This window comes from Dermacentor albipictus, chromosome 1 (genome assembly GCF_038994185.2).
Source record: "Dermacentor albipictus isolate Rhodes 1998 colony chromosome 1, USDA_Dalb.pri_finalv2, whole genome shotgun sequence".
Taxonomy (NCBI): domain Eukaryota; kingdom Metazoa; phylum Arthropoda; class Arachnida; order Ixodida; family Ixodidae; genus Dermacentor; species Dermacentor albipictus.
This window is the reverse complement of record NC_091821.1, coordinates 250933663-250960417: the sequence shown is the minus strand read 5'-3', so window position 1 is coordinate 250960417 and position 26755 is coordinate 250933663. Positions and strand designations below refer to the sequence as shown.

At 45.2% G+C, this 26755-nt stretch overlaps 1 protein-coding gene across 1 annotated transcript in view; it reads right to left on the bottom strand.

Moving 5' to 3' along the window:
- Window positions 1–26755, bottom strand: part of LOC135900843 (uncharacterized) — a 715897-nt gene that overhangs the window by 188234 nt on the left and 500908 nt on the right. The window contains exon 16 of the mRNA XM_065430427.2: window positions 8473–8535. Coding sequence (XP_065286499.1) covers window positions 8473–8535 — 63 coding nt within the window. The remainder of the gene's footprint in view (window positions 1–8472; window positions 8536–26755) is intronic.

Genomic DNA, 26755 nt, shown 5'->3' with positions numbered 1-26755 from the left:
GTCTAGAAAGAGTGTTGCTTACGCTGCGTCCTTTGACAGAATACTGTTTGCGTTCAGGGCATCGGCTGCGTTCAGGAGCAGTAGCGAACTGGCGGTGTCCGATACGCCTCTTGCAGTTTGTAATGCACCCTGCGGTTACTTCTGCAGCACGATTGTGGCTTCGTGTAAATTTTTCTTCGGCAAAGCACAGGCGGCGACATTTTAATGAAGTAAGAGGGACTGCGGACTTCATTTCGCGGTGCTCGCCCATTATTCCCGAATTTATGCAGTTGTAGGCTCTGTAGAGTTTAGGCGACAATACCTCTTGTTTGCGAAATAGTTTGCGCAAGTGCTTATGAAGAAAGCCAGGATGGAACGTGTACCGTAATGGAATGCCAGAAAAAGTTGCATTCGTGCGAAGTCTGCACTCAAGCAGCTAGAAATGTGGTACCTAAAAACTGAGCCCGAAAACAAGACGGGGACAAGAGAGACAACTGGACGGGCACTCCGCACCTGATGAGCTCCCAGTTGTTCCTCTTGTTCCGTCTTGCTTCCGTGGTCGGCTTTTAGCTACGTACCAGCTAAGCAGTCCGGTTAGCTAAAAATGTCGCACAATGGTTACCGTGTGGTGCTCACTATCCGCGCTGCATGTGTTTTATACCGCGAAGCTGTAAGTGCGACTATAGAAGCAATCGGAAACGTTATATGCGCGCTTTCACGGTGTCCTGAAATGACTACTTAATTCACCATGTTTATACTCAGATGAAATGGGAGGAGTGGCACGTTAGGGGCTAAATGAAAATTGATAGATCCCCGTTTTCGATAACCCTTTAGATGCTTTATACGAAACGCTTGCAAAATTTCTCCGCTGTTCTGTGAAAATGTCAGCGATTGTATATTCAGAGAAAATATGAACCGTGTTATGGATGACCACTGCACGCAGAAAGATCGAACTGTGTAGGACATTTACAGCCTATTGAGTAAAATACTTATGGAAGCGTAGCATAGCTATACACGTGCGTTTTATGAAGAGGGTGGGCAGTTTCAACATCCTGAAAGGAGTCGACGCGCCACGAAAGATGCTTTTTCAAGGGAATAGGGGGCATCCAATGGCGGATGTGTCGGCAATGTTTCAAGGGCGTTAGTTGATTACGGGTATCAGAAAAATTTCTTAAGCAAGTGCTTGGAAGCGTTATACGGCTTTAAGCATTGTATCTCAGTGCGCCGGAATTGCACGTGGCACCACGTACGCATTCAGTGGAGAAAGGGGCCGCGTTAGAGGTGATGTGTGGGGGAACAGTTACGGTTCGCGGCTTAATTATGAACTCTGCGAAAAATTGGTGAACATTCTTTAAACCTCTTTCTCTCCATGTTTTCATGCGTTATACGACGTTCGTATATATACTAGCTTTCCCCGTTGTTCTTGTTGAACTCAACGAGGCACCTTGTTTATAACTGCCGAAAATAAGGAGGAAAGATGTTGCTGCTGTGCTGACAAAGATCGAATTGTTAGGGTTAATTGAGGCCTTTGGAGTATATTATGTATGGAAGCGCTCTGGAAGATTTGAAGTGCGTTTTAAGAATCGCTGCAGAATTTAGCTTGCTGTCCTGGGAGACCTATAACTGCCAACACGATCACATTTGGTGAAAATGTGGGGAACATTATGGCCTATGGGCATGCCAAGTTATATGTGTGGATGAATTGCTGCTTTTGTAAAAGGTTTCTTGAGCTAGTGCTCGAAACTGTTACATGCGGCCGTAAAAACGCCACGTGTACCAGTGTTCAGAACTGCACGTCACACTGGGTTTACATTTGTTTGGAATGGGTAGCATGTTAAGTGTAATCTGTGACGAAACATTAACGTTTTGGCTAAATTATGAACTCGGCAAATAATTACTCCACCCGTTTTCTCCCCGTTCATATGTGTTGTATGAGCGGCCGCGGTGTCCTCGGTGAATTAAATGAGTCAGCTTCATTATATTTCGCAGAAGTATGGTGAAAGTTATGGGCGACGCGTATGCAAATTTCAAACGTGTGTGGGTTGATTACAGCGTATACAATTAATTATGTGCTGGAGCGTCACAAGTGCGTTTTACCAACGGCGCATAACTTATCCCGCTGTCCCAGAAGAAATATATCTGCAACCAAGGTAAAATTTAGTGAAAATGGGAAAATACTAACCCAGATGGCCAGGTAAAGTTAAAGGTGTATGTTCGAAGAATGGGCAGCGAAACCTACTAACTCTGTTGTACTAACGTTCGCTCCGAACACCGAGCGCCCTGAAAAAATAGACCTCGGTTTTACCAAGCATGCAGTCAAAGAATTCGTTTAAACCCCTCCCCGATGCTTTAGGTGCCAACGCTTTGGGCATGTAGCCAAAGTTTGCATCAAAGGTCAACGTTGCAAACGATGCAGTGGCGCCCACGATTACAAAGCCTGCAAGGCAGATTTTGCTTGCGCTAATTATGGGGGTGACCATCCAGCGAGTTTCGGTGGCTGCCCCTTCCGTGTAAGCGCCTTACACCGTCGAGTGTCCTTCATTAGCGGTCCCAAACCACAACCTACTGAGACGCCGATACCTGGAAGTGACGAGTTCCCTGCGTTAGAGTCGGAAGTTCGTGGCGTGGTAATAAGCAACGTCAGTGAGCCACCTGACCCTAGCAAGGCGGCAAAGTCCTTTGTGGGTGACTCGGTTGTTCGATCTGCTTCAGCAAAAAGTGTCCAAGTTTCTCAGCCATCAGATCACAGCCAGACTCGACGACATGGAGGACATTCCCTTGCCTCAAAAGAGATGAAGAAAACAGCTGCAGTGGCTGAGAATGGGTCCCAGTCCACATCTTTTATTGAAGTTGTGAGGCAGTGCGCACAGCAAAATAAGGAGCTCAAAAATCGGGATCTGTCCGACCTTCTGCGAGTTTTGTTTGAAGTCCTGCGTTCACATGTTCAAGCGATGCAGACTGGCACCCTGAAGAACTTTCTACAGCTCCTTGTTTCCTTTGAGTCCATGATTACCGTCTTCGCAGCGAACTTTACCTTATAATATGGCTAGTTTTCTTCAACCTCGTCCAACTAAAGTTCAGGATTTCATCCCTGCGCTCTGCCTGCAACATCTACGTCTGTGATGGACGCCCTGTTTACACTTCGAGAGCTACAGACAGCACTCAGCAGCCTGCGGCGTCGATGTGCACCAGGTCCTGACGGTATCACCAACCAGATGATGCAGAACCTACCTCTGGAACACCGGAAGATGCTCCTAAGCTATCTCAAAAGAGTGTGGGAGACTGGCGACGTTCCTCCTTCATGGAAGGCGGCTTGTGTTGTCCCAGTGCTGAAGCCCGGCAAAGAAATGACAGACTTGACCTCGTATCGTCCTATATCACTGACGTGACTATGTGGCTAAGCTCATGGAGAAGCTGGCAAGTAAGCGTTTGTCTTGGTGGCTCCAAGATAGAAGAGCTCTGCCAACATACATGACTGGATTTCGCACAGGTTTAAGCGCGCAAGATAGCGTCTTGGACTTGATAAGCCACATTGAACATCATAGAGCTTTAGGCCCTTTCAACACTAGCCATTTCCCTAGACGTTTCAAAGGCTTATGATAGCGTCCTTCAGAGCTCAATACTAAATAGATTGCAGGCCATAGGCGTACAGGGCCATCTTATGGGATTGATTCACTCATTTATCAGTGAACGTAAAATTCAAGTGCGGTTAGGAAGTACCATAAGCACCGAAAGGGCGGTATCGCGAGGTGTACCTCAGGGAAGTATTCTTTCCCCAACGCTCTTTAATGTTGTAATGACTGGTCTTCCCGCTGAAGTGCAAAAACATTGCAGGCATGCCCATATGTCGATATATGCGAACGACATTTGTCTTTGGTTAACCGGATATCAACACAAGCGTTTAGCTCTGATAGCTCGATAGGCATTACTTTCAGTTAGAAATTACCTTCAAGGTGTTGGGTTGACTCTCTCAGTGGAAAAATCTGGCTTCATCCTGTTTCCAGGTAAAGGAAGACGGTATGCGCGGCTGAAGATAGACCTTGATCAATCTTGCCTTCATCAATTGAAGCACAAGCGCTTTTTGGGCGTCATTATTGATTACCGTCTACAGTGGCGACGAGCTGTGGACTCGATTGTGGCATCACTATTTTCGCGTTTAAAAGTGATCCGTAGAGTTGCAAGTGAGCAATGGGGAAATCACCCTTCTTCAATGATCACGCTGCACGATGCACTGGTGACGAGTCGAATAATGTACCAGCTCCCTTTAACTTCCCCCTCGCTATCAAAGCTGGAACGACTTGAGGTTTTGCACAAAAATAGCCTAAGGAGGGCTTTTGGCGTTCCGCAGACTGAACCTAAAAATGCAGTACTTTATAAGCCTATATCGAGACCTCTTAGCCTAGTCGCTTCACAAAGGTTATAGATGCAAATTGGCCACCTCACACAGACGGTAGGCGGGTGAACACTTCTACAGCGCCTTCGAAAGAGATCTGAGTCCCGAGCGTACTTGGCCCTTAATACTCTTGCTTACCTCGGTCTTGACACTACAGGTCGAACTAAGAGGTTGAAACCACTTTGGTCATTCGCGAGCCTCGATTGTTCGTTGAGAATTCCTCACGTTCGCGCTAAGCGGAGTTCTCCTTTGGCGGCAACGCGTTCACTCGTTCTGGAACATCTTGAGGCTGAATATGCACGTCATATCTTCAAATTTTTACTGATGGCTCTGTGGACAAGGTCAGAGGATCGAGTGCAGCTGCTTTTCACATTCCCTCTTTGAAGTATGATTGGTCTGTCCGCTTCACTGCAGTCGTGTCCTCCACAACGGCCAAAAGCGTTGCCATTGAGAGAGCTCTAAAGAAGCTACAGTTTTGCACGCCTCAACCTGTTGTCATTCTTACAGATTCAAAATCTGCCCTTCAAAGGTTAGAGCACGGGTTCCTTACTGATGCCTTATGTCTTAGCTCCCTACGCTCGGTGCACAATCTCCATATCAAATGCTTCTCCATACGTTTCCAATGGGTGCCCTCGCACATAGGCATCATAGGCAACGAGATGGCGGACACCCTCGCCCATAGAGCGCTGTCTGGGAATCCATTGAGAAAAGTGCCTCAAGAGTACAAGAGACTCTTCGGAGAAGCGGTGTTGTGCCACTTCAGTTTTTTGTGGAGCTCACCTCACAAGCCATGTGTGACCAAGGGCCCCAAAAGGAATCAAGCCACATTACTGCTCCGCATTCGCCCGGGCTCTGCTGGTACCCCTGCGTGGATGTATAGGACTGGCCTGGCGTTGTCTCCATTATGTTCGACGTGTGGTGTGTGCGTTGACATAGAACATTACCCTATGTGCTGTACTCTGTATAACGCAGAAACGAGTGTGTTATTCGGGTCCCTCAAGAAGACAGGAGTTCCTCACAGTTCTCTTCAGGACATTATTTTCCCGCGCGGAAACCAGTTGTGTAGGAAGGATGTCTCTCGCCTTCTTTTAAGTTACCTGCAGGACACGGATTTGGCCTCGACATGGTGAGTTTAGGAGTGACTTTTTGTAATGGTGAGGTCTGTGACTGATTTATGTGATTTATTTATTTTAAGTGTCGCTACGGTGGAGCAACTGCCGGCAGCAACTGCAAGGCTAATCCCACCAGTAGCCTACAACCACTCAACTCAATACCAACTCAACTACTACCTTTACTACTTCACTGAAAGTTCCTCAAGCAAGTATTCGAAAGCATTATATTTGGGGGGGGGGGAGCAACGCTTTAAATGTGTGGTTGAATCATACGGGCAACTGAAGTTGGTAATGAAACTGCTCCAAAGAAACAGCTTTTCTGGAAATTGAGCTTCGATCCTGGGAAAGTCGCAGAAATTTGCTGCTGGGGTTTTTTTTTTCGTGGGCATTAAGAACTGCAAATGATATTTTACAGAAATTATTATTTGTTTATTTCCAGGATTTTTGCTATGGCTATGCACCTTAATTAAATATTGTGCTGTCACGTTGTAGTGACATTGAATAACACAGTAGCGATAGCCCTCAATCACGTAACTAATTTTTTATTGGGCGAACTTGTGCCCAGCAAAACAGGTAACACTCAAGTACAGCGATCGCAGCGAGCAAAGTCGGCGGTCATCGAAAAGCTGATTTGCCGGTAAAGCGCATCGGCTTTTATACATGACCTGCCGAAGGGTCCAGCGTAATCGCTGGTGTCCGTGTGCCTTCCAGAAAGTACTGCAGAATTCGCGTTCCGCATACAATCACATTACACAAGATGCGGTGACAACAGACACAATCAACAATAACCTACGAGTAAGCTCCTAATCATGTTGGCGCGCCATTGCGCTGAGCCATAACTTTAAGTTAGCCGGTGAAATGCAGCCCCCGAGAGAAGGATAACCAAGTACACGTGTCAGTACATTTGTTGAGTGCTTTCACTAGGTAACTTATTTGGCTCCTATAAATCTTTTAGCTATAAATTTATGGATTCAGGAAGTACTTGTAATGTTGTGTTAGTTGCGACTGCTCACTATTGCGAAATGATATATGACGTGTTCTCGTGTAGAACTAGGCACCTCTATTGCTTTTTGCAAAAAAAGAACACATATTTAATGGTCAGTTTAGCGTTAGATGACGTAGACAATTTTTTTTTTAACAGAATGAGCAGCGAACGTGAGCAACTTCAGTGGTGCACCAACAAAAAATATTGTGTCTTGCCTATATTTCTCTATTGGAAAGCTGCCGAGCCCGCAACTACACTATATGGTACTTGAATTTCTCGAACGCTCAAAAAATAACTAATTATACCAACTTTTACTTAAAATCTACCAATAAATGTAGAGTGGCCTATTGGTGTAGGGATTGTTTGCAAGGGCTCCTCTACACGTCACAAAGGTCGCATTGCAAAAATGCATTCGATAGCTTCACAGGGCCCCGTGAATCACCCTGAATCTTCAGATCTGACATGCCTATATACAAAAGTGCATGGCGCCCAATCTTTCTTTTAATGTTCTTAAAGTTAATACTCGTGAAAAATAAAATGGTTTGCAGGCGTTCTAACCCAAGGAAACTTGTCTCTCCAGATGTACCACGCGTTTTTGAAGAAACCGGAGGCACATGAATGCTTTTGTTTTCTTCGGATACGTTTGAAACCGAATGAACCAGTTCACACAGCTCCGAACCAGTTTGAAGAGTTATAACTTTCGCTCCAGAGCTGAAACTGAACCGGACCGAAAAGCGTGAACCCGAAACCGAACCGAGCCCGAAAACGTTTCTGTTTGACACGTTCGTTAGTACCAGTAAAATGCAATGATTGTACACTTTTATCTTCAATGACAGAGGTAAGTTTGCTGTCATAATTTGGTAATGCCTGTGGTACGCGCTCCAACCCCTTTTTAGTCTATACATTTAATTTTCATGACCGGGGGCCCCCTGTGAGTAGCTGACCTAGATAAACGTACTCTTCCATACGTTCTAAAGGGTGACTGCAGATCATGAATTCTTCCTTGCCAGGTTATTGAACAATGCATTTGTCTTCTGAATATTGATCTTCAACCCCACTCTTGCACTTTCACAGCTAAGGTCCTCAATAATTTGTTGCAATTGATCCCCAGCGTTCTGATCAGGACAATGCCATTTGCGAACCGTAGGTTGCTGAGATATTGACCATTTATCTTCCCTCTCAAGCCTTCCCAGTACTTATAAGCATGCAGTGAATTTAGAGACTACGTCTCCTTGCCCGACTCCCTTTATATGTATTTTGCCACCTTTCTTGTGGAGAAGTAAGGTCGCTGCGGAGTATACAGATATTTGCTATGATATTCACGTATACTTCTTGTACTCCTTGACTGCGCAATGCCTCCATGACGGCTGGCATTTTTACTGAATCAAATGCCTTTTCGTAGTCTATGGAAGTCATATGAGAGATTTGGTGTAGTCCGTGGATTTCTCAATTACCTGATCGACGGCATGGATGTCATTCATTGCATTATACTCCTCCCTGAAGCCAGCCTGTTCTCTCGATTGAAGATAAGCGTTTCCTTGATTCTGTTGAAAATTTCGATGAAGTTCAGTGCTTCCTTGATTCTATTGGAAATTACTTTGATGAATATTTTATACAATGATAGAATGAGCCATTTGAGTCAGAACTTACACCCCCACAACAATAGTGGGAAATGATGTGAACCGGACATGTTCGCGCGATTTGAAAAGGGAATTTTCGTCAATGAATATCTCAACATCAGATGGCGCTTTTAAAACCGAGTGAATTGCTGTTGTCTCCTGCAGCGTCCTCCTCCATTACTGTCATCGGAACAAGACCAGCCAATAAATAATTAATTAATCAATCTTGGCTAATTAGCGAAAGAGCTGCAACAGATGCTCGATTATCTAGCGTCCGCCGCACTGAAGCAACGAATAGTGAAGAAGGCATGGCATCACCGCCTCGGTCGTATTCTGTTTCAGCAAAATTATATATATATATATATCCAACAAAGTCTGACTTACCTTGCTGTACTCATCGTGAATTGCCTCGAGGTCGTCAGGTTTGACGTCGTCTTTCTCCAGTTCCTAAACAGAAAAAAAAAGCAACAAAGGTTTTGTCCTTAGTACGTGCTCAGTGTGCTACAATGGTGAAACATATAACCCAACTGCGTGCGACGATAATATATAATTGCAACTTGTTATGAAGTAATTGCCTACCCTTACTGAAAGTAAAGACGCAATCGCTGTGTCTGTCCCCGTTATTCGTCCCTTGTCTGTTAGTGCGCTGTAGTCGCTTCGCTTAGGATACTACAGGACTCGCTATTTACGCCCAGTTCACATAGCAAGATATTTTTACGTTATTTTAGTTTAAAGCGAATCATTCTTTGTCTGCCGTCCCGGGACTGGCGTGGCTCTGCTGTCAGGTCGATCGGTATGTTGGAGAATATACAGGGTGTCCTAGCTAACTTTAGCCAGAGTTTAAAAATATGCTAATGCCACGTAGCTGGACAGAACAAAAGTAAAGTTGTTTGCCGTCGCTTGGAGATACTCAGACTATTTTTTCACATTCCGCCAAATTACATTTATTTATTTATTTAATTACATAACTAGTCTTAATAACAAGGAAAAAATCATTTGAGCGTCTCCAGGCGATGGCAAAAAAAAAAAAAACATTACCTTGGTTCTGTCCAGAGACGTGACATTCGCATATTTTTGAACTCTGGCTAAAGTTAGCTGGGACGCCCTGTATTTGTGGATACATGGGGAGTCGCACGTAACTTGTGCCAACGTTTAAAAAATATGCGAATGCAACGCAGCTGGACAAGACCAAGTTAACGGGATTTGCCGTTGCTTCGAGCAAGTCAGGCTACTTTTAGTCCTTCGCCTAATCACGTACTAAGATTGTAATAATTAACAAACTGTTCAAATATTACATTGAGAGCAAAAGCTTCAATGAAAAAGTTGCAGACAATGCTGCGAAATATCCAGTCCAGCTGTCTGCCGCTTAATTTGTAGTGCGTAAAAGTTTATTCCGTGCTCGCAAAAAAAAAAAAAGAAAAAAACCCTGCGAAATACAAGAAAAGTACTACACGTGACCAGCCGTTCGCGCGCCGCGACACCCGTGCTGCCAAAGGCGCAGCTCACGAACAAGGGCCGGTCCTAGCCAGGACGCGCTAACGGGCCACAAGTAACTAGGCGCACACGTCGACAACACTGACCGCGTTGTTCGAGCTTGCCGCCAGTGTCGCATTTGTGTTGCGTAATAGACGCGCTGAGATTTGCGATCACAGTAAGACGGTGGCCGGCAGCCGAATAACGGTGACCAGACTTCTGGAACGGAGCCGTGCATCGAAAAGCGTATACGCCGAGCTACGCCCAGCGCAGGGCAGCCAACCAGACTCTTGACTGGTTAACATCCCTGCCTTCCTTATATCGTCTCTCTCTCTCTCTCTCTCTCTCTCTCTCAATCCTGGCACTGGACAGCGCTCCTGGCGTGAATGGGCCCTCGTTCGTACGCTGCGCGTTCGAGCAGTTCGAGCGCACCGCTCTGCATTTCGATGGCTTTCTTTCGAGCATGGAAAGAAAAAGAAAAGTATTATGGAACTCACAATAAGCAGCAGACCGCTTAATCGGATGTTTTTCAGGATTGTCTGCAACTTTGGCGATTACACTTTTGCGTTCACTATATTATTTGAGCAGTTTGTTAATTACTATAGTATAATAATCTAATTAGGCGAAATGAAAAAGTAGCCCGACTTGCTCCGTGCCAAGGCAAAGCGGAGCTATCTTGGTTTTGTCCAGCTGCATGGCACAAGCTACGAGGGAATCCCTGTATGCGCGAAGGTTCTAGTGTTCACCGAACCAAAGCACCAGCAAACGGGCTTACAGTATATAGCCTCTATACGCTAACCAATAAAGTAGTGCGAGAGCGCACTTCTGTTCTGTGTAATAAAACCAACATTACTGCACATAACCTCTGCCTGTAATGTCGGCTTAAACATTTCTCTAAAGCACCGCAACGTCTAAGGGAAAAGCGCATTATATTCAACAGATTTTTTCATTGTATTGTTTATTGAAAGAACAGAAAAAAAATGGCTGTGGCTTAGGTAAGGTTATGCCCAGGATGCGAAGCATACTAGCCTTTATTTTAGTTGTTGAACCACTGTTTAGCTTGGTGAACTGCTGTTGCTTGGCTATATTTGGTTCGGCTAGACGAAGAAACAACTCATGCGTTACTCTGCTTCGCCTTGGACGCCCCGCATTGGACGCGGTGAGCGTCGAGCAACGCAGCGTTCGGCGCGGCAACGAAATGTGTGCCTGAGCAAGCGACGCACGCCTGAGCCTTAGAGACAGCTCGTTTCTAAGGCAACACCGCATTCACTAGAGGCGCTTTTGTACCGCTTTGAAGCATCGTACTCGTGGCTCAGTGGTAGCGTCTCCGTCTCACACTCCGGAGACCCTGGTTCGATTCCCACCCAGCCCATCTTGCAAGAGTTGAGCCAAAGCCACTTCTCCTCTGTCGTGACGTCACGGTGTCACGTGGTTTCAAGGCGACACCGCCGCGCCTGAGGAGCTGGGTTGAGCTCTCGTAATATGCTTCGCATAAAACGCCTAGTTTTTGTTCGAATGCCCTTTCCACAGATCAGTTACGTCCAGAAAAAAACAAACAAGCTTCGGTGCTACGTAATCCTATACAGTAGCGATTGTGCTTTTCGACGCACGTCTGTCAATAAGACAGACGTGCGTCACCAGGGTGACGTACGTCTGTTGCATTCTAAGGAATGGTAGCAGTCGTTAAGCCTATGCGTGTTATACTAATTATCCACCATACTGCGCCTTTTCAGCGTCTGTACAAGGCATATCTCGGCTTTACGCCCCACTGCGCCATGAAAGAAATTCAGAAGGACACACTAGTGTTGGCATATGACATCGTGTGCAATATAGCGCAGCCACAATACGCAAGACGGCCGAAAAGACGGGGACACGGGGCTACCAACACCTGAAGGTCTATTGCGCGCGCAAGATACAAATAAAAGTGAAAACCATGACACACACGCCGTTATTGAGAAAGAAACAGGATTTCTTTCTTTTTTTTTGACAAAAAACAGCAACTTGCTTTCCGCCACTCTTAAGAGGAAGCGTTAGCTCGGGTGCTCCTATCTAAATACATGTAAATTCGTATTTCAAATTCGAATATTGGCATTCGGTTTTCTCGGTAACCACTGCACCAAATTTGGCGAGGTTTGTTGCATTTAAAAGAAACACTTAAAATCTATTGACTGCAAGTTTCGAATTTTCGGCTTATGACGTCCATTTTTTATTAAAAAATGACAAAAATCATAAATTCATAATCATAAATTAAAAACGAAACTATGAAGTTTACAACTCTAACTCAGCAATGAAAAATTATATCACAATTCTATGAATTGTATCTAATAGAAAATCTAAAGCGGACAAAATTCATATGTTACAGATGAATAAAAAAAATTTTGTAATATGAAAATACAGTAGTAGTAAGTAGTAGTAACAGCTTTATTTCCCATATACAACATACATTTGAATATGGACAGGTCTTGAGGGAAAAAACTGCCTCAGCCGCTTGACTAAGTCCTCTCTGCCTTTCGTATCATTGAACCACTCTCTCTCTCTCCTATCGGGTGCCGCAGTTAGGACAACGTCCAACTGCGGCAATGTGTTTGCGACTAATAGGCTGGTGAACTAGTTGAAAGGAGTGAATAGTCAAGTGTTAACTTGATGAATTCGCCGGAGTTACTAAAATGGGAAATTATAGCTCTGGGAAATTTTGTTTCATTTGTCTCAAGGTTTTCCAGTAGAACAGAGAGGAAAACATCAAGGCTGTTTAGTGGTCGGTAACGTGCACCAATAAATGACTGCGAACCAGACGGCGTGATGCAGATTCCGACAATTTCCAGCGGACTTAGCCTGTTAATGATAAAGGATGAAATGCACTTTTTAATTGCGATTAGAACACCGCCTCTACTTGAAGCAAGCATGTCCTTGCGAAAGATAATGTAATCAACCCACTCGCCTAACATCTCATCGTCATTATTATCAAAATGCAGCCATGTTTCAGTTAGAATGACTATATCGCTATGGTTATTAATAGAGTATATTCAAATTTCCATGCGCTTAGGGAAAAGTACTGCGTATGTTAGCGAATGACAGCGTAAAATGTGTTATTTCTCTGATGTCTCGTGACAAGTTGAGAGAGAGAGAGCGTAAACTTTTATTTCAAATCAACAAGATTTGAGTCTGGCGTCTTTTTAGTGGGTCTGGGCACCCGCCGCGGACGCGGTTCCGAGACCTTGTCTCGAAGCGGCTTCCTCGGCTCGCTGGACGGCCCAGAGTTGTGCTGTCTGGTCAGAGCTGAGCAGTGCGGTCATCCAGCATAATAATTTACGTTTGCGTTTGGCTTACGTGCTAGCTTTGCGAACATACTACAACAGTGTAAGAGGAAGTGAGTTCCTCATTTCTTTTTGTCCTTATTCGAATAGAGAATTTAGCTCGACCTGACTTTTCTACCGTGGAAATTGGAAGCAACGTGACAGGCGACGGCAGCCAAAAAGCTTCGCATGTGTCTTTCAGGACCGAATTTGATCCCAAACCTTTACACTTGGCCATTACTTCCAGTTTTACGCGCGTTGAAGGCGAAAACCCCGAGGGCAATGAACCTTATACTCTCACTAATACACCCGCCACCCACCCTCCTCTTTTTTTCATATTTTTTTTTCTAGCAGGTTACTTCTATAGCTTGCACGAATTATTGCGTTTTGCTGTCGCCTTGCTTATACATGATCTTATTTTACTTCTAACAGCGCCGGGTGTGCTATTAGCAGTCCACCGCGATTGGTACGGAACACTCAGGTCGAGACAGAGAGAGAGAGAGAGAGAAACCTGAAGAAGTGATAGAGAGCTATAGTCCGACATAAAGGTGAACTTGCACTGCACATGCATGGATGCCCCCTCCTCCCCCTCCTAACAACAGCAGGTGGAGAGAGAGAGCATAGTACATGCGTACATTTAAAATGCATTGAAAGACGCGACAGCCTGGTAACCAAGTAAAAAAAAGAAAAAAATGCCAACAAAACACGCACACACACAAAAAAAAGAGAGTGCGACAAAGTGAGAGAACATGCAGGCTTTGCTCCGGCGCGCCGTTGTGACAGCGAGGTAATCTCAAATGTCAGCAATGCCATGGAAAGGCACCTGAAGGAAGAATGATCCGCTTTGTGTTGACGAAAATCCTGGTAATTACTCTTTCCAAATGGACTAAGCTACAACGCCATATAAAGTGAACAGGGCACTCTTAGCAGCTCGAAACACACACACACACATGCATGCACAAATAGCATGGTACAGCTTAGACGAACGAGACCAAAGGTATACTGTCGCAGTCGTCTTGAGTTACTCAGAATTATTTTTGCCGTGCGATTAGTTGGCATCTTAGTTTAGTTTACGTGTGCAAAATGTTTAATATTTGTTTTAGGGCATCAGTCGTATTTGAAAAGTTGTAGAACCTGCCATGAAACACCCAATGAATAATTTTCAACGTTATTGTTTTACGTGGTTTTTTTTCTAGGCTCTCAAGCAAGCCCTATTTTGGGAAGCCCACGAAGTATTGAAAATGACGAACATTGCGCTGGTGGCTCCGAATGAAAGCGCTCTCAATGGCATTTTTTAACGAGCGAAGTCCGCGGTGTCCATCGATGAAAGCCCGCGCGTGTGTTTGCATCCGCGATCAGTGCCTGCCTTCTCTTATCATTTAGGACCCTGGCGAATGTCGATTTTCACCACACTCATATGCTTTCCTCATTGGAATGGCCAACAGCCCCACGTGTGACACATGCAACGTCGACGAGACGCTCGCACATATGATCTGTGTCTGCCCGCGTTATAGTGCTCAGAGACAAGTGATGTGCAGAGTACTGGACCAGTTGGACAATCGTCCACTATCAGAACTAAAAGCTTTAGGTCAATGCTCCGAAAGAACATCCGCGTTGAAGGCCTTACTCGCGTTATTAAGGTTCCTGCGGTCTACGGGGCTTCACGACAGACTAAGAATGCCGCCCCATACCGCTCTTTACTGTACGCGCTTTGCTCGTCCTTGTCTCTCTTTCTTTCTATCTCCCTCTTCCGCTCTGTTTCTCTTTTTATCCCCCTTAACCCTTCCCCCTGCTCAGGGTAGCCAACCGGAACTACCTCTGGTTAACCTCCCTGCCTTTCTCTGCATTATCTTATCTCTTTCTCTCTCACCACGAAGGTGCTGATCTACATCCTACATGCACCGAACGCTGTAGCCACTCGCTTTTTTCTTTCTTTTACAATGTACACGTGGGATTCGTTGTTTCGGAACAAAAAAAATTGAAAAATTAAATCATGGGGTTTTACGTGCCAAAGCCACTTTCTGATTATGAGGCACGCCGTAGTGGAGGACTCCGGAAATTTCGACCACCTGGGGATCTTTAACGTGCCCCTAAATCTAAGTACACGGGTAAAGCAATGAAGGGGGCTAGTTGGTGAACATTCATGGTTATATTGCGTTCAGTTTTACACAGACGATATCAGTGAAGGACGGGACGTGGACGGACGTAGCGCACGTCCGTCCACGTCCTGTCCTTCTTAATATCGTCCGTGTAATATAACCATGAAGTACACGGGTGTTTTCGCATTTCGCCTCCATCGAAATGCGGCCGTCGTGGCCGGGATTCGATCCCGCGACCTCGTGCTCGGCAGCCGAACACCACAGCCACTGAGCAACCACAGAGGGTCGCGCACACGCATAAGCACCTACACTGACAGAGAGAGAGAGACAAGTGAATGGAGAATACCACAGCTGAGACGCCATGGGTGCGGTCAGTCCTTGGAAGGAAGGTCAATCGGGAGAACGCCGAGTCCCTGACGGCTACTCACCTTCCGCAGAACAGTTCGTAAGCCTGCCTTGACCGAGACAGTTACGGCATCCGCCGGCAATGCGCTACGCACCCCCATTTCTTTGCGTGTACTTTCCCAACAAATATGACTGTGCTGTAGAGAAGAATGATTTGTACGGTTGCCATAAAAATATGCCATCGTATTCTTCGGCAGGGAAGGATTACGCAGAGACAGACGCCGGAGAGCTTACCGCTGGAGTGCACGGAAGTACTTTTTACGTTCAACTCGTGTGGTGCTGCGCATGGGACATGTATTCGCCAAGAAAAGTCTATACTTGTTTCCGACTGCTTAGAACCAGAAAATATGTATCAGAGAAGAAATAACCGATATTGCGGTCAGTCAGAAGGCGACTTAGCAGGCGAGTAAATTACCCGAAAAACAGCAAAAGAATGTGACGATAATAATTGTAGTGTACAAGCGCAACTAACGAACCTCCGAGAGCCAAATATGTAAGGAAACGTTTCTTTACTTGTATTCTGAAGCGTATGAGCGCTGTGGAATGAGCTAAAAAAAAGGTAAGGCTATCTACACACCTGAAGGGAAACAACCCTTGGCACTTGACAAAAGAAACATTGCTCAGCATTTACCCTGTTGATATCTTGCCTCAATATTGTCTCTTAGCGATAGTATAGATGCTATAGAGCCTGAAAAAGAAAAAAGGTAAACAACGCCTTTGGTACTTCACTACAAAATTCCCCACACGTATAGTCAACGCTTTATCTTCGACAGCGGAATCTAGCGTAAAGCGTCATGTGCCATATAAATCTATAGGGCGGCGTTATTTATTTATTAACAACGGAGCTCTTCTAAGTCGAGTCTTCGCCGTAGGTTGTGCTGTGTCACCCAGGGGTGCAGGGGAAGAGCGCGCTGCGGGGGAGGGGGTTGGAGAGGGCAACGTTACTAGACTAGCTTCAGTTTTAAAACTCGGCGCCGTTGCGCGGAACCGCCACCAGCCCGCGCCTTCGTGGCGCTGCAGTCGCGCCCAGCTTCACTTCCTCACTAGCCGGCTACGCGGGCGGGCCGGACTAAGCACGCGGTGCAGCGTTGGCGTATCCTGTGGTTCGTTGTTGGCGGCGAATTTCAGCAATTATGTCATCCGTGAAACTGTAGCATTCGCCGAGTTTCTTAAGAATTTCAGCAGACGATGCCGACCTGCTGCGTACCTGGCTGCATAGGCCGCTATCGGAACGATGTTGACAGTTCGGCGCACCACTTTTTCTGTGCTCCCAGCAATGCGATGCTTCGGTCCGCGTGTAACAGAGCGATTCCTCGTGCCGATCGGGAACTCACTGCGAAATCAACGGCACGCGCTCATGCCGCTGCTCCCGCGTTCGTCGTCATCTTCCACAGCTGGCTGTGTCGCCGTTCATCTTTCCAGCGTAGAATTGCACTTCACTTCTGTCGTCGTAATGGGGAGGCCACGTTTACGGGGGTATGAGCGATTGCTTAAGGGAGTATGAGCCACTCATGGTCTTACGTAACGGAAAGATTTAATCTTGAAGAAATTTAATTTCGAAGAATCACAAGCAGCAAATCGCAGGCGAAGGCTGCTAACCACGCCGCCGAGCAAACTCGAGACATCGAACGCAAGCGACAACTGCGGACATACCGTCAGTGACGTCGTTCTCTCTCGCAGCCGATTGTGTGTGTAACCTCATAACTGAGAAATACTTTAATAAACCCTCAGGATTAACCCAGTGATAAACACAGGGGCCGCACGTTTCAGCTTCGCTGATTAAGCATCTTCACGGAATAAAAAATCCGACTTTTTTTGTGTGTGTGGCTTGTGTGTACAAAGACCAACCTCGTCTTTCTTTTTGTAGCGCTTCTTTCGCGTGGTGAGAAGCTTCGGTGGGGATGAAGATCATCCTACAATCACGCACTTTGGCCAGATATTCAGGCTCGTGAGCCTAAACTGCGCGAAACGTTAAGACGACAGGAAGAAACACAGCAGCTTCTGCGCAGCGTCTGCGCTTCGCTGTATGCGTTTCTTCCTTTCGTGCAGTTTACCCTTCTTTCAGTATTAACGAACTGGCGCGATAAATCTTATTGCTGTAGGTGGATACCGCTTTCTCGTGGTATCACTAATTCGGACAAGGGAGAACGCCAGCGAGCTTGAAACACGCGCAAACTGCCCGTCCGCACGAGCTCAAGGCTGTGACGAGGCGTCTGCAGTGGAGCCCGATGGAACAGCGTTGCCCTCTGGCGGCTGTCACAGAAGTGGCGACAGCGGCTGTAAGCGCGCGGGCGGGGAGTTTTACAACTGAAGCTAGTCTAGTAACGTTGGGAGAGGGTATAGGAGCAGGTGTTTCGCCGGCGCACACTCTTTCGCCTCATGGAATGGAGTACGTTTGCATTTTTCAGTGTTAAGTGACATTTTCTACGTCAAGCACCAATTACCCGCCGTGGTTGCGGCCGATGGGGCGAAATGCAAAAACGCCTGAGCGCCATACGTTCGGTGCACGTTAAAGAACCCCAGGTTAGAATACTGCAGGTGCCTGATTTTTCGGACACGCCCAGGCCCGCTCTGTGCCCGGGCCCCGCTCGGGCCCTGGCGTTCATTACTAAGCTTAGCCGGGACCGCGTGTGCATGACCAGGCCCGGCCCAGGCACGCTGGAGAAAATTTGTTGATGATTATTGTTATTAGTCGGTGATCAGGCGGAAAATCCGGTGTGCACATGCACTGAAATGTTGCTTTACGCGCGGTGGTAGCTCAGCGGTTGAGCTTCCGATAGGAGCGAAATGCGAAAAGACCCGTGTACTTAGATTTAGGTGCATGTTAAACAACTCCAGGTGGTCGAAATTAATTCGTTCCCCATTAGGGAGTGTCTCACGATAATATCGTAATTTGGCACGTAGTACGCCAGAATATAAAGGAAATGCTGCTGATGCGGTACATTAAAGCTCACTACAATAAACGTATAGCGAAATTAAATGACAGCAAAAGGTTTCTTTAAAACAACGCACACAACTAATATGGAAAAGCGGATAGAAGTAATGCCAGGGCATTCTCTTTATTGCTCTTGTCTACGCTTCATGTTGGAAACAATGATGAATGCACAAATTATTAGAAGAGGCTTTTCATAAATAATTTGCTGCAGCAAAATAAAAAAAATGACAACCATTGCACTCTGTGAAGATGGAATGGCAGCGATAGCTGACGACAGTCGAAGCTCTCAAATGAAAAGCAAAGTGCTTTCGCTGCCATTCCATCTTCACAGAGTGGAATGGTTGCCCGAGCTCGCAATTCTCGTTTTCGTTCAGCATCACGGGAACGTTCTTCGTCGGTGATCGTTTCGCGCCGGCGCCGTTTACGTTCTCGTTGCTGTTCCCAACGGCGCTCCTCGTGCGCATGTTGTTCTTCGGGTGTATGAACTATAAGCTGTAGAAGCTAGAACTATAAAATATTCCTTGTTTGTCAAATTTTTGTTAAGCTTAAGATACAGTGGTCGTCCGGCGTTTTACAACCTTGAAATAGCGTTTTTTGTTGTTCTTATTGTGGTTTAAAGCACGCAGAGACATGCGATACCAAGGCTTTGATGAGGTAGTGCAGAAAGAGATAAGAGGTACGTGCGCATGCACGAGACCCTGTAACTTATCTTTTAACATACACAATTCTTCGTTTACTCTAGGATACGAAAATGTTGAAAGGAAAGATTTGCAAAAAATTCTCCAAACCGTGGTCGATGGCATCCACTGTCGGAGGACGTTATTTTAGGCCTTTGCCAAGACATTAAATCGAGTTTTAAGGCCATCTAGGCCTTACTTAACTTTTTAAGAAGTCCGGGCCTGGACTATAGGCTTTGAGCAGTCGAAATTGCTTGTGTATGTTTTACATCCTCCTTCTGTCGTCATCGTCACCCATCATGCGCCTCTTTCTATCCTCGTTCTTTCCCTCTTCCCCTTCCCCAAGCTCAGAGTATCTCGCTAGAGGATTGTACCTCAGGCCGACCTCTCTGCCTTTCGTATCATTGAACCTCTCTCTCTCTCTCTTATCGGGTGCCGCAGTTAGGACAACGTCCAACTGCGGCAATGTGTTTGCGACTAATAGGCTGGTGAACTAGTTGAAAGGAATGAATAGTCAAGTGTTAGCTTGATGGATTAGCCGGAGTTACTAAAATGGGAAATTATAGCTCTGGGAAATTTTGTTTCATTTGTCTCAAGGTTTTCCAGTAGAACAGCGAGGAAAACATCAGGGCTGTTTAGTGGCCGGTAACGTGCACCAATAAATGACTGCGAACCAGACGGCGTGATGCAGATTCCGACAATTTCCGGCGGACTTAGCCTGTTAATGATAAAGGATGTAATGCACTTTTTAATCGCGATTAGTACACCACCTCTACTTAAAGCAAGCCTGTCCTTGAGAAAGATAATATAATCAACCCACTCGCCTAACATCTCATCGTCATTATTATCAAAATGCAGCCACGTTTCAGTTAGAATGACTATATCACTATTGTTATAATAGAGTATATTCAAATTTCCATGCGCTTAGGGAAAAGTACTGCGTATGTTAGCGAATGACAGCGTAAAATGTGTTATTTCTCTGATGTCTCGTGATAAGTTGAAAGCATAATAATTCACGTTTGCGTTTGGCTTACATGCTAGCTTTGCAAACATACTACAACAGTGTTAGAGGAAGTGAGTTCTTCATTTCTTTTTGTCCTTATTCGAATAGAGAATTTAGCTCGACCTGACTTTTCTACCGTGGAAATTGGAAGCAACGTGACGCGCGACGGCAGCCAAAAAGCTTCGCATGTGTCTTTCAGGACCGAATTTGATCCCAAACCTTTACACTTGGCCATTACTTCCAGTTTTACGCGCGTTGAAGGCGAAAACCCCGAGGGCAATGAACCTTATACTCTCACTAATACACCCGCCACCCACCCTCCTCTTTTTTCATATCTTTTTTTTTTGTAGCAGGTTACTTCTATAGCTTGCACGAATTATTGCGTTTTGCTGTCCCCTTGCTTATACATGATTTTATTTTACTTCTAACAGCGCCGGGTGTGCTATTAGCAGTCCACCGCGATTGGTACAGAACACTCAGGTCGAGAGAGAGGGAGAGAGAGAGAGAGCGAGAGAGAAACCTGAAGAAGTGATAGAGAGCTATAGTCCGACATAAAGGTGAACGTGCACTGGAGAGAGAGAGCATAGTACATGAGGTCATTTAAAATGCATTGAAAGACGCGACAGCCTGGTAACCAAGTAAAAAAAGAAAAAAAAATGTCAACAAAACACACACAGACACACACACACACACACACACACACACACACACACACACAAAAAAAAAAAGAAGAGAGCGCGACAAAGTGAGAGAACATGCAGGCTTTGCTCCGGCGCGCCGTTGTGACCGCGAGGTAATCTCGAATGTCAGTAATGCCATGGAAAGGCGCCTGAATGAAGACTTACCCGCTTTGTGTTGACGAAAATCCTGGTAATTACTCTTTCCAAATGGACTAAGCCGCAACGCCATATAAAGTGAACAGGGCACTCTTAGCAGCTCGAAACACACACACACACATGCATGCACAAATAGCATGGTACAGCTTAGACGAACGAGACGAAAGGTATACTGTCGCAGTCGTCTTGAGTTACTCAGAATTATTTTTGCCGTGCGATTAGTTGGCATATAAGTTTAGTTTACGTGTGCAAAATGTTTAATATTTGTTTTAGGGCACCAGCCGTACTTGAAAAGTTGTTGAACCTGCCATGAAACGCCCAATGAAGAATTCTTAATGTTATTCTTTTACGTGGTTCTTTTTTCTAGGCTCTGAAGCAAGCCCTATTTTGGGAAGCCCACGAAGTATTAAAAATGACGAACACTGAGCTGGTGGCTCCGAAGGAAAGCGCTCTCAATGGCGTTTTTTAACGAGCGAAGTCCCGGTGCCCGTCGATGAAAGCCCGCGCGTGTGTTTGCATCCTCATTCAGTGCCTGCCTTCTCTTATCATTTAGGACCCTGGCGGAGGTCGATTTCAGGAACGAATTTGATTCCAAACCTTTACACTTGGCCATTACTTCCAGTTTTACGTGCGTTGAAGGCGAAAACCCCGAGGGCAATGAACCTTATACTCTCACTAATACACCCGCCGCTCACCCTCCTTTTTTTTCATATTTTTTTTTGTAGCAGATTACTTCTATAGCTTGCACCGGTTTAAGAGACCGTTTATAGTGTCCCTGTGCATAGTGTCCCGCCCACACGCACTCAGTGCTAACTTTCTCCCTTTCTCCTATTTCTATTCCCCTTTGCCCCACCCCCAGTGTAGGGTAGCAAACCGGATACTCTTCTGGTTGACCTCCCTGCCTTTCCTTTCCTTGCTTTCTCTCTCTCTCTCTCTCACCACGAAGGTGCTGATCTACATGCTACATGCACCGAACGCTGTAGCCACTCGCTTTTTTCTTTCTTTCACAATGTACATGTGGAATTCGTTGTTGCGGAACAAAAAAAAATTAAATTATGAGGTTTTACGTGCCAAAGCCACTTGTTGATTATGAGGCACGCCGTAGTGGAGGCCTCCGGAAATTTCGACCACCCGGGGTTCATTAACGTGCACCTAAATCTAAGTACACGGGTGCTTTCGCTTTTCGCCCCCATCGAAGTTTCAGAACATGATTCACAATGCTGCCATCCAGATGCGCAAGAGCTAAGTAAAGCAATCTTTGTTTTTATGCTTCGAGGGATTTTTTCAGAGCATAGAAAAAAAAAAGAAAAAGGACGACGTAAAAGATAACATCAAAAAAAAAAAACAACTTCGCTAGGTATTTATGAGCATACTCTGAATCTTTTTCAAATACGACTTACGCCTCAGAACGAATGTTTCCAATTATGCGTTATCGAGCTAAACTAGCTTGCTCACTAATATCACATAAAAATTGTCTGAGTAGCTCAAGATGACTGGGAACAATATACCGTTCGTCTCGTTCGCCTGAGCTGCGCCGTTCTAGTTCGAAATATTGTTTACTTACGTGAAGCACCCTTGCATACCATATCGGGCATTGCTGTTGTCAAAGGAGTGCTGACGTACACTAGTTTCGAAATTGTAGAAACAATACCTCACACTTCTCGCACATAAATGATCACATTTATCCAGTGTGAAGGTTGAGAAAAACCCGCATTTGATATTTAATTTTACGCTAAAGTTCGTGTCCAAAGGCCAGACCTGGCATCACGGAGAATATCGTGACTTCATGACATATAAGGAAATTCGCCGACGTTCAGTAGCGATAAGGTTGACATGACGATGGTGTTCCTAGAAAAATAAACCCGGTCGCTGCGCGCGTTTTTCTGGCTGCGCTGGCGTGTGGCAGCCGAAGCGACCGCCGAAGCGTAACTTATTTCGAGCTCTCAATGATCGCCAGCATATCATTTGGAGTTTAGAGGGGTTGTACCTTCAATTAACGCTGAAAAAAAATAACTAGTCGAAAATATCGACATGTCCGTGCGTTGAACTGCACATTACAAAAGAATACCAATGACGCCCGAAACGCCATCTGAACGCGCAAAGGCTAAGACACGGAAATACACAGAAATAAAGAAGAATTAGTACAGCGCTCGCTTTATTTATTTATTTATTTATTTATTTATTTATTTATTTATTTATTTATTTTTCGGCTGTTCTTGCGCGTATTTGCGAGTGTTAGCGTTATAGTGCATGTTACCAACTAGCTAGGCTGACCACACTAGCGGTCGCTTAATGCGCGAAATAGGATAAAAAGCAATAGCAATTGTAATGTCTTACAAACCTGAGTAATACGGCTGAAACCTGCAAACCAAAGAACAGGCGACGAAGCGAATCTCTTTGAGCGAATCTCTCGCAGCAAAAGTGAGCACGAGGGAATCCCTTCATCGTTGCGGCTCCTCGATCTCGGGGGCATTCAGCGTTTAACGCCTGAGGTGACCAAACGGCGGTGGGCGACACTGATGCAACTACTACGCCTAGCAGTGCCCACGAGAGAGGTCTTCGCGGAAGGTACACGGCCACTGCGTAAAGCGCGCGGCGGCGGAGGGCAAGGCCGAGGACGGGCCCCTCGCCCGACGGCCGTCTGTCACGGGGCATAGCCCTTCAAGACCTCAAAATCCTTTACTGAGCGAAAGAATCCTCCAAGTGCAGCGGATGTCTCGGGAAAAATAATAAAAATACAATTAAACCGAACAAGGCATCGAGAAGGGCTCCGAACGGCAGGTTTCGAGCGACGTGACTATGGACTGCATTGGCTCCGTGGGTCGCGCAGGGAGAAGCGCTGTCGTGGAATGGGCTTGGTCCGCTTTCGACGAAACGGTCGGTTCGACGATCTCATCGGCGCGATATCAGCAACAAAGCACGCCCACCGGCGTCTACTAGTTGACGCGATTTGCCCTCGCGGTCCTTTAGTCTTTTCCTAAGAGCCTGGTCGCTCCTAATATTAGGCAAAAGCGCACATGAATGGCTTCCAGTCGGGGCCAGTCTATGCAGCTGACGATACTGCTGGATCGCTACCTACAGGTAAAGGTCAAGCGGCCGAGAGAAATATTACCTTTGCTCTGAATACGTGACCTCATTGGCCTGTGGGGTTGTTTCTGTTCGCGTGTCTAGTCATTCCCACGCACTCGTACGAAAGAGAAATATTGTTTTCGAGTAAATCACAAACCAGCGAACTTTCCCTATCGAAAACAAGAAGCATAGCATGTGACGTTTCTCCAAATATCGAATAATCCGACATTATTATATGGGACCCTATGTATAAAACCCATGTGATCATATGTTGATAATGAATGTTGATTAGTTGGGCTTTTAGGATAAGGATCGTATGGCTGTCACATCTCAGGAAGCTTAAAAAAGCGCTAAGGCTTGTTCGTAATGAACACAACCACAACGACTAATTCCCTACCTTATAAGCCTGTTCAGGTCTTTAGAATTTAGCAACTGAAAATAAAGAAAATGTGCAGACATATTTATTTGATATCCAGCGCCGTCACCTTAAGTGGTAGTATCAAATGGTATTTATCTCCTTTTCAGAAACACAAGAAAAGAAGACGTAGACGTGAGCACACGCCCAAAGAATACTCTTGTAACAACGAAACTTTTAAGCACTTAATTATTTTCTCTTGTAGTAGTAGATACATTAATCTAATACAGACTTATTATCAGAAGTCTCATGAAAATAGATTTTATAACGACCTCTATCAGTGTTCCTAGCTTTGGATGACAACTCCAGTATATAAAGAATCGCCAACTTAGACAAACACAGACAAATGTATTCGTCCTTTTCTGAGGTTCTGCCTTCTCGTCATTTTTTTTTTTTAGCAGAAAAATCAGATAGCACTGCCACGGCTTATTGAACGAGAATGATGCCGCAGTTTATTATAATATTACCTTTCAAAATCCTAATATTTTCAATGCATGGTCTCTAGCAAACTAAATTGTAATACTGTTAAGTTTACTGTGCCTTGCTCCATTTCCAGCGTTTGTTTTGCACTCAGCAGACATGTGTGGTCAAGAATTGTGCATTCCAGCCAGTCTAGTATTGCTATCAGCATCGTTCATGTTTAGTAGGGGCGTGCGAATAGTGATTTTTGAGACCAAATCGAATACGAATCTACTAGTGCCAGATACGAATCAAATCGAATCGGATGTCGAATACTTTTCCAATAGTTTTCGAATAATGAACAGCCATTATCGCAATTATTATAAAACGATGTTCACGTCTCAGTATTCTTAAGGTTAGCAAGTTTCTGTACATACGTAGTACATAGCACTTTCTGAAACATTGTTTATTAAAACCACAAATGAAGGATTAGGGCCGAACAAGTACTTTCTTCGCATATGCATGGCTCTTCAGACAACACGAATGATGGCTGTACAGCCTGTAAAGTATAGCTACCTGAGTTACGTATACCCTGCTCCGCTACGCAAATACTCGTGCTTTATGACCATACTATGCCCGCTGCGGTGAAAGTTTACCGTACTTTTTCTACAATTTTGTGTTTATTTCGGTGCAGTTGACAATTTGAAGTATTCGAAAGGCATTCGGAAAATATTCTCATTTACAAATGATGACTATTCAATTCGAAGAGGAAATCGAATAGGATCCTAATTGATTCATGTTTTGGAAGTTTCGAGTATTCGCAGACCCCTAATGTATAGCCTTAAGCTTACTGCTTTTTTTTAGACACCGTCTTTGTTATCCATGAGCGCGGGACTGTTTGTTCTTGTACCTATTCAAGTTCGCTTTAATGTTGTAGATGCCCGTGTGTGAATAACTTGTATTCGGTCATTTTACTAGGCTCTCGTTTAGAAAGCAGCAGTATCACAACAACAACAACAACAACAACAACAACAACAACAACAACGACGACGACGACGACGACGACGACGACAAAAAAAAAAAGATATCTGGGGTCTTGTGTGCCAAGACGATCTGATTACCAGGCACGCCGTAGGGGGGGGGGGAGGTAGACTGCGGAATAATTTTGACCACCTGGGGATCTCTAAGGTGCACCCAATGCATGCTACATGAGCATTCCCGGCCACGGCTTAATGACCATGACCGGGAATGGAACCCGTACCTCGTGCTTAGTAGCGTAACGCCACAGCTGCTAATCCCCCACGGTGGGTACCGTACCGTTTTTACCAATAGCGCGCACAATTATACAAGAGCGTGCACACGCACACACGCACACACGCACACACACGCACGCACACTCACGTGCGCACGCTAGCAGCGTCATCAGTAGCCTAATACGCTAAAGTTTAGATGAAGCGTTCACTTCAATGTACCTGTTTTCATCGATTAAACTGTCAAATAACATCGATATCTGGAGTGCACTAAAAGTGTCACGAGGTATGTCTTGGTTGTCCGAAAGTTGGACGCGGTGACATGAAGTAAAGGTTTAAGAGGGAAAATACAAGATCAATTAGGTGTGTCGAGTTGCTGACAGGCGGGTCACAAAAGAAAGTTATTTAAACTACTGTAGTGAAAGAAATAGGCCGGCACGAAATTCCTTGCCACCACTTTCTTCATAAACATTGTAGCTGTCAACAAAATTTCGAGTCAGCGTTTTTAGCCACGTGGACACGCGCTGCTGCGTTATGCAATGCGTACATTTGAAGTATTCGTAAATTGTACGTATAACACATTGTAATTTATTTACTAATTATTAATAATTGAATTATTTATTATTAAATTCGTCTAGCAATAATTAAATAGATATAGGGCAACACACAGTACAGCAAAGTGTTGATTATTGTAATAATTGTTTCCTCTGAAGGTCCTCCTTCAGTGCAGTAAAACGCGAACACATTCGTAATATTACAGAAAGAGCAGCAGACGTATTCGAGCAAGCCCATTCTTGTCTATACGCGCAGCAC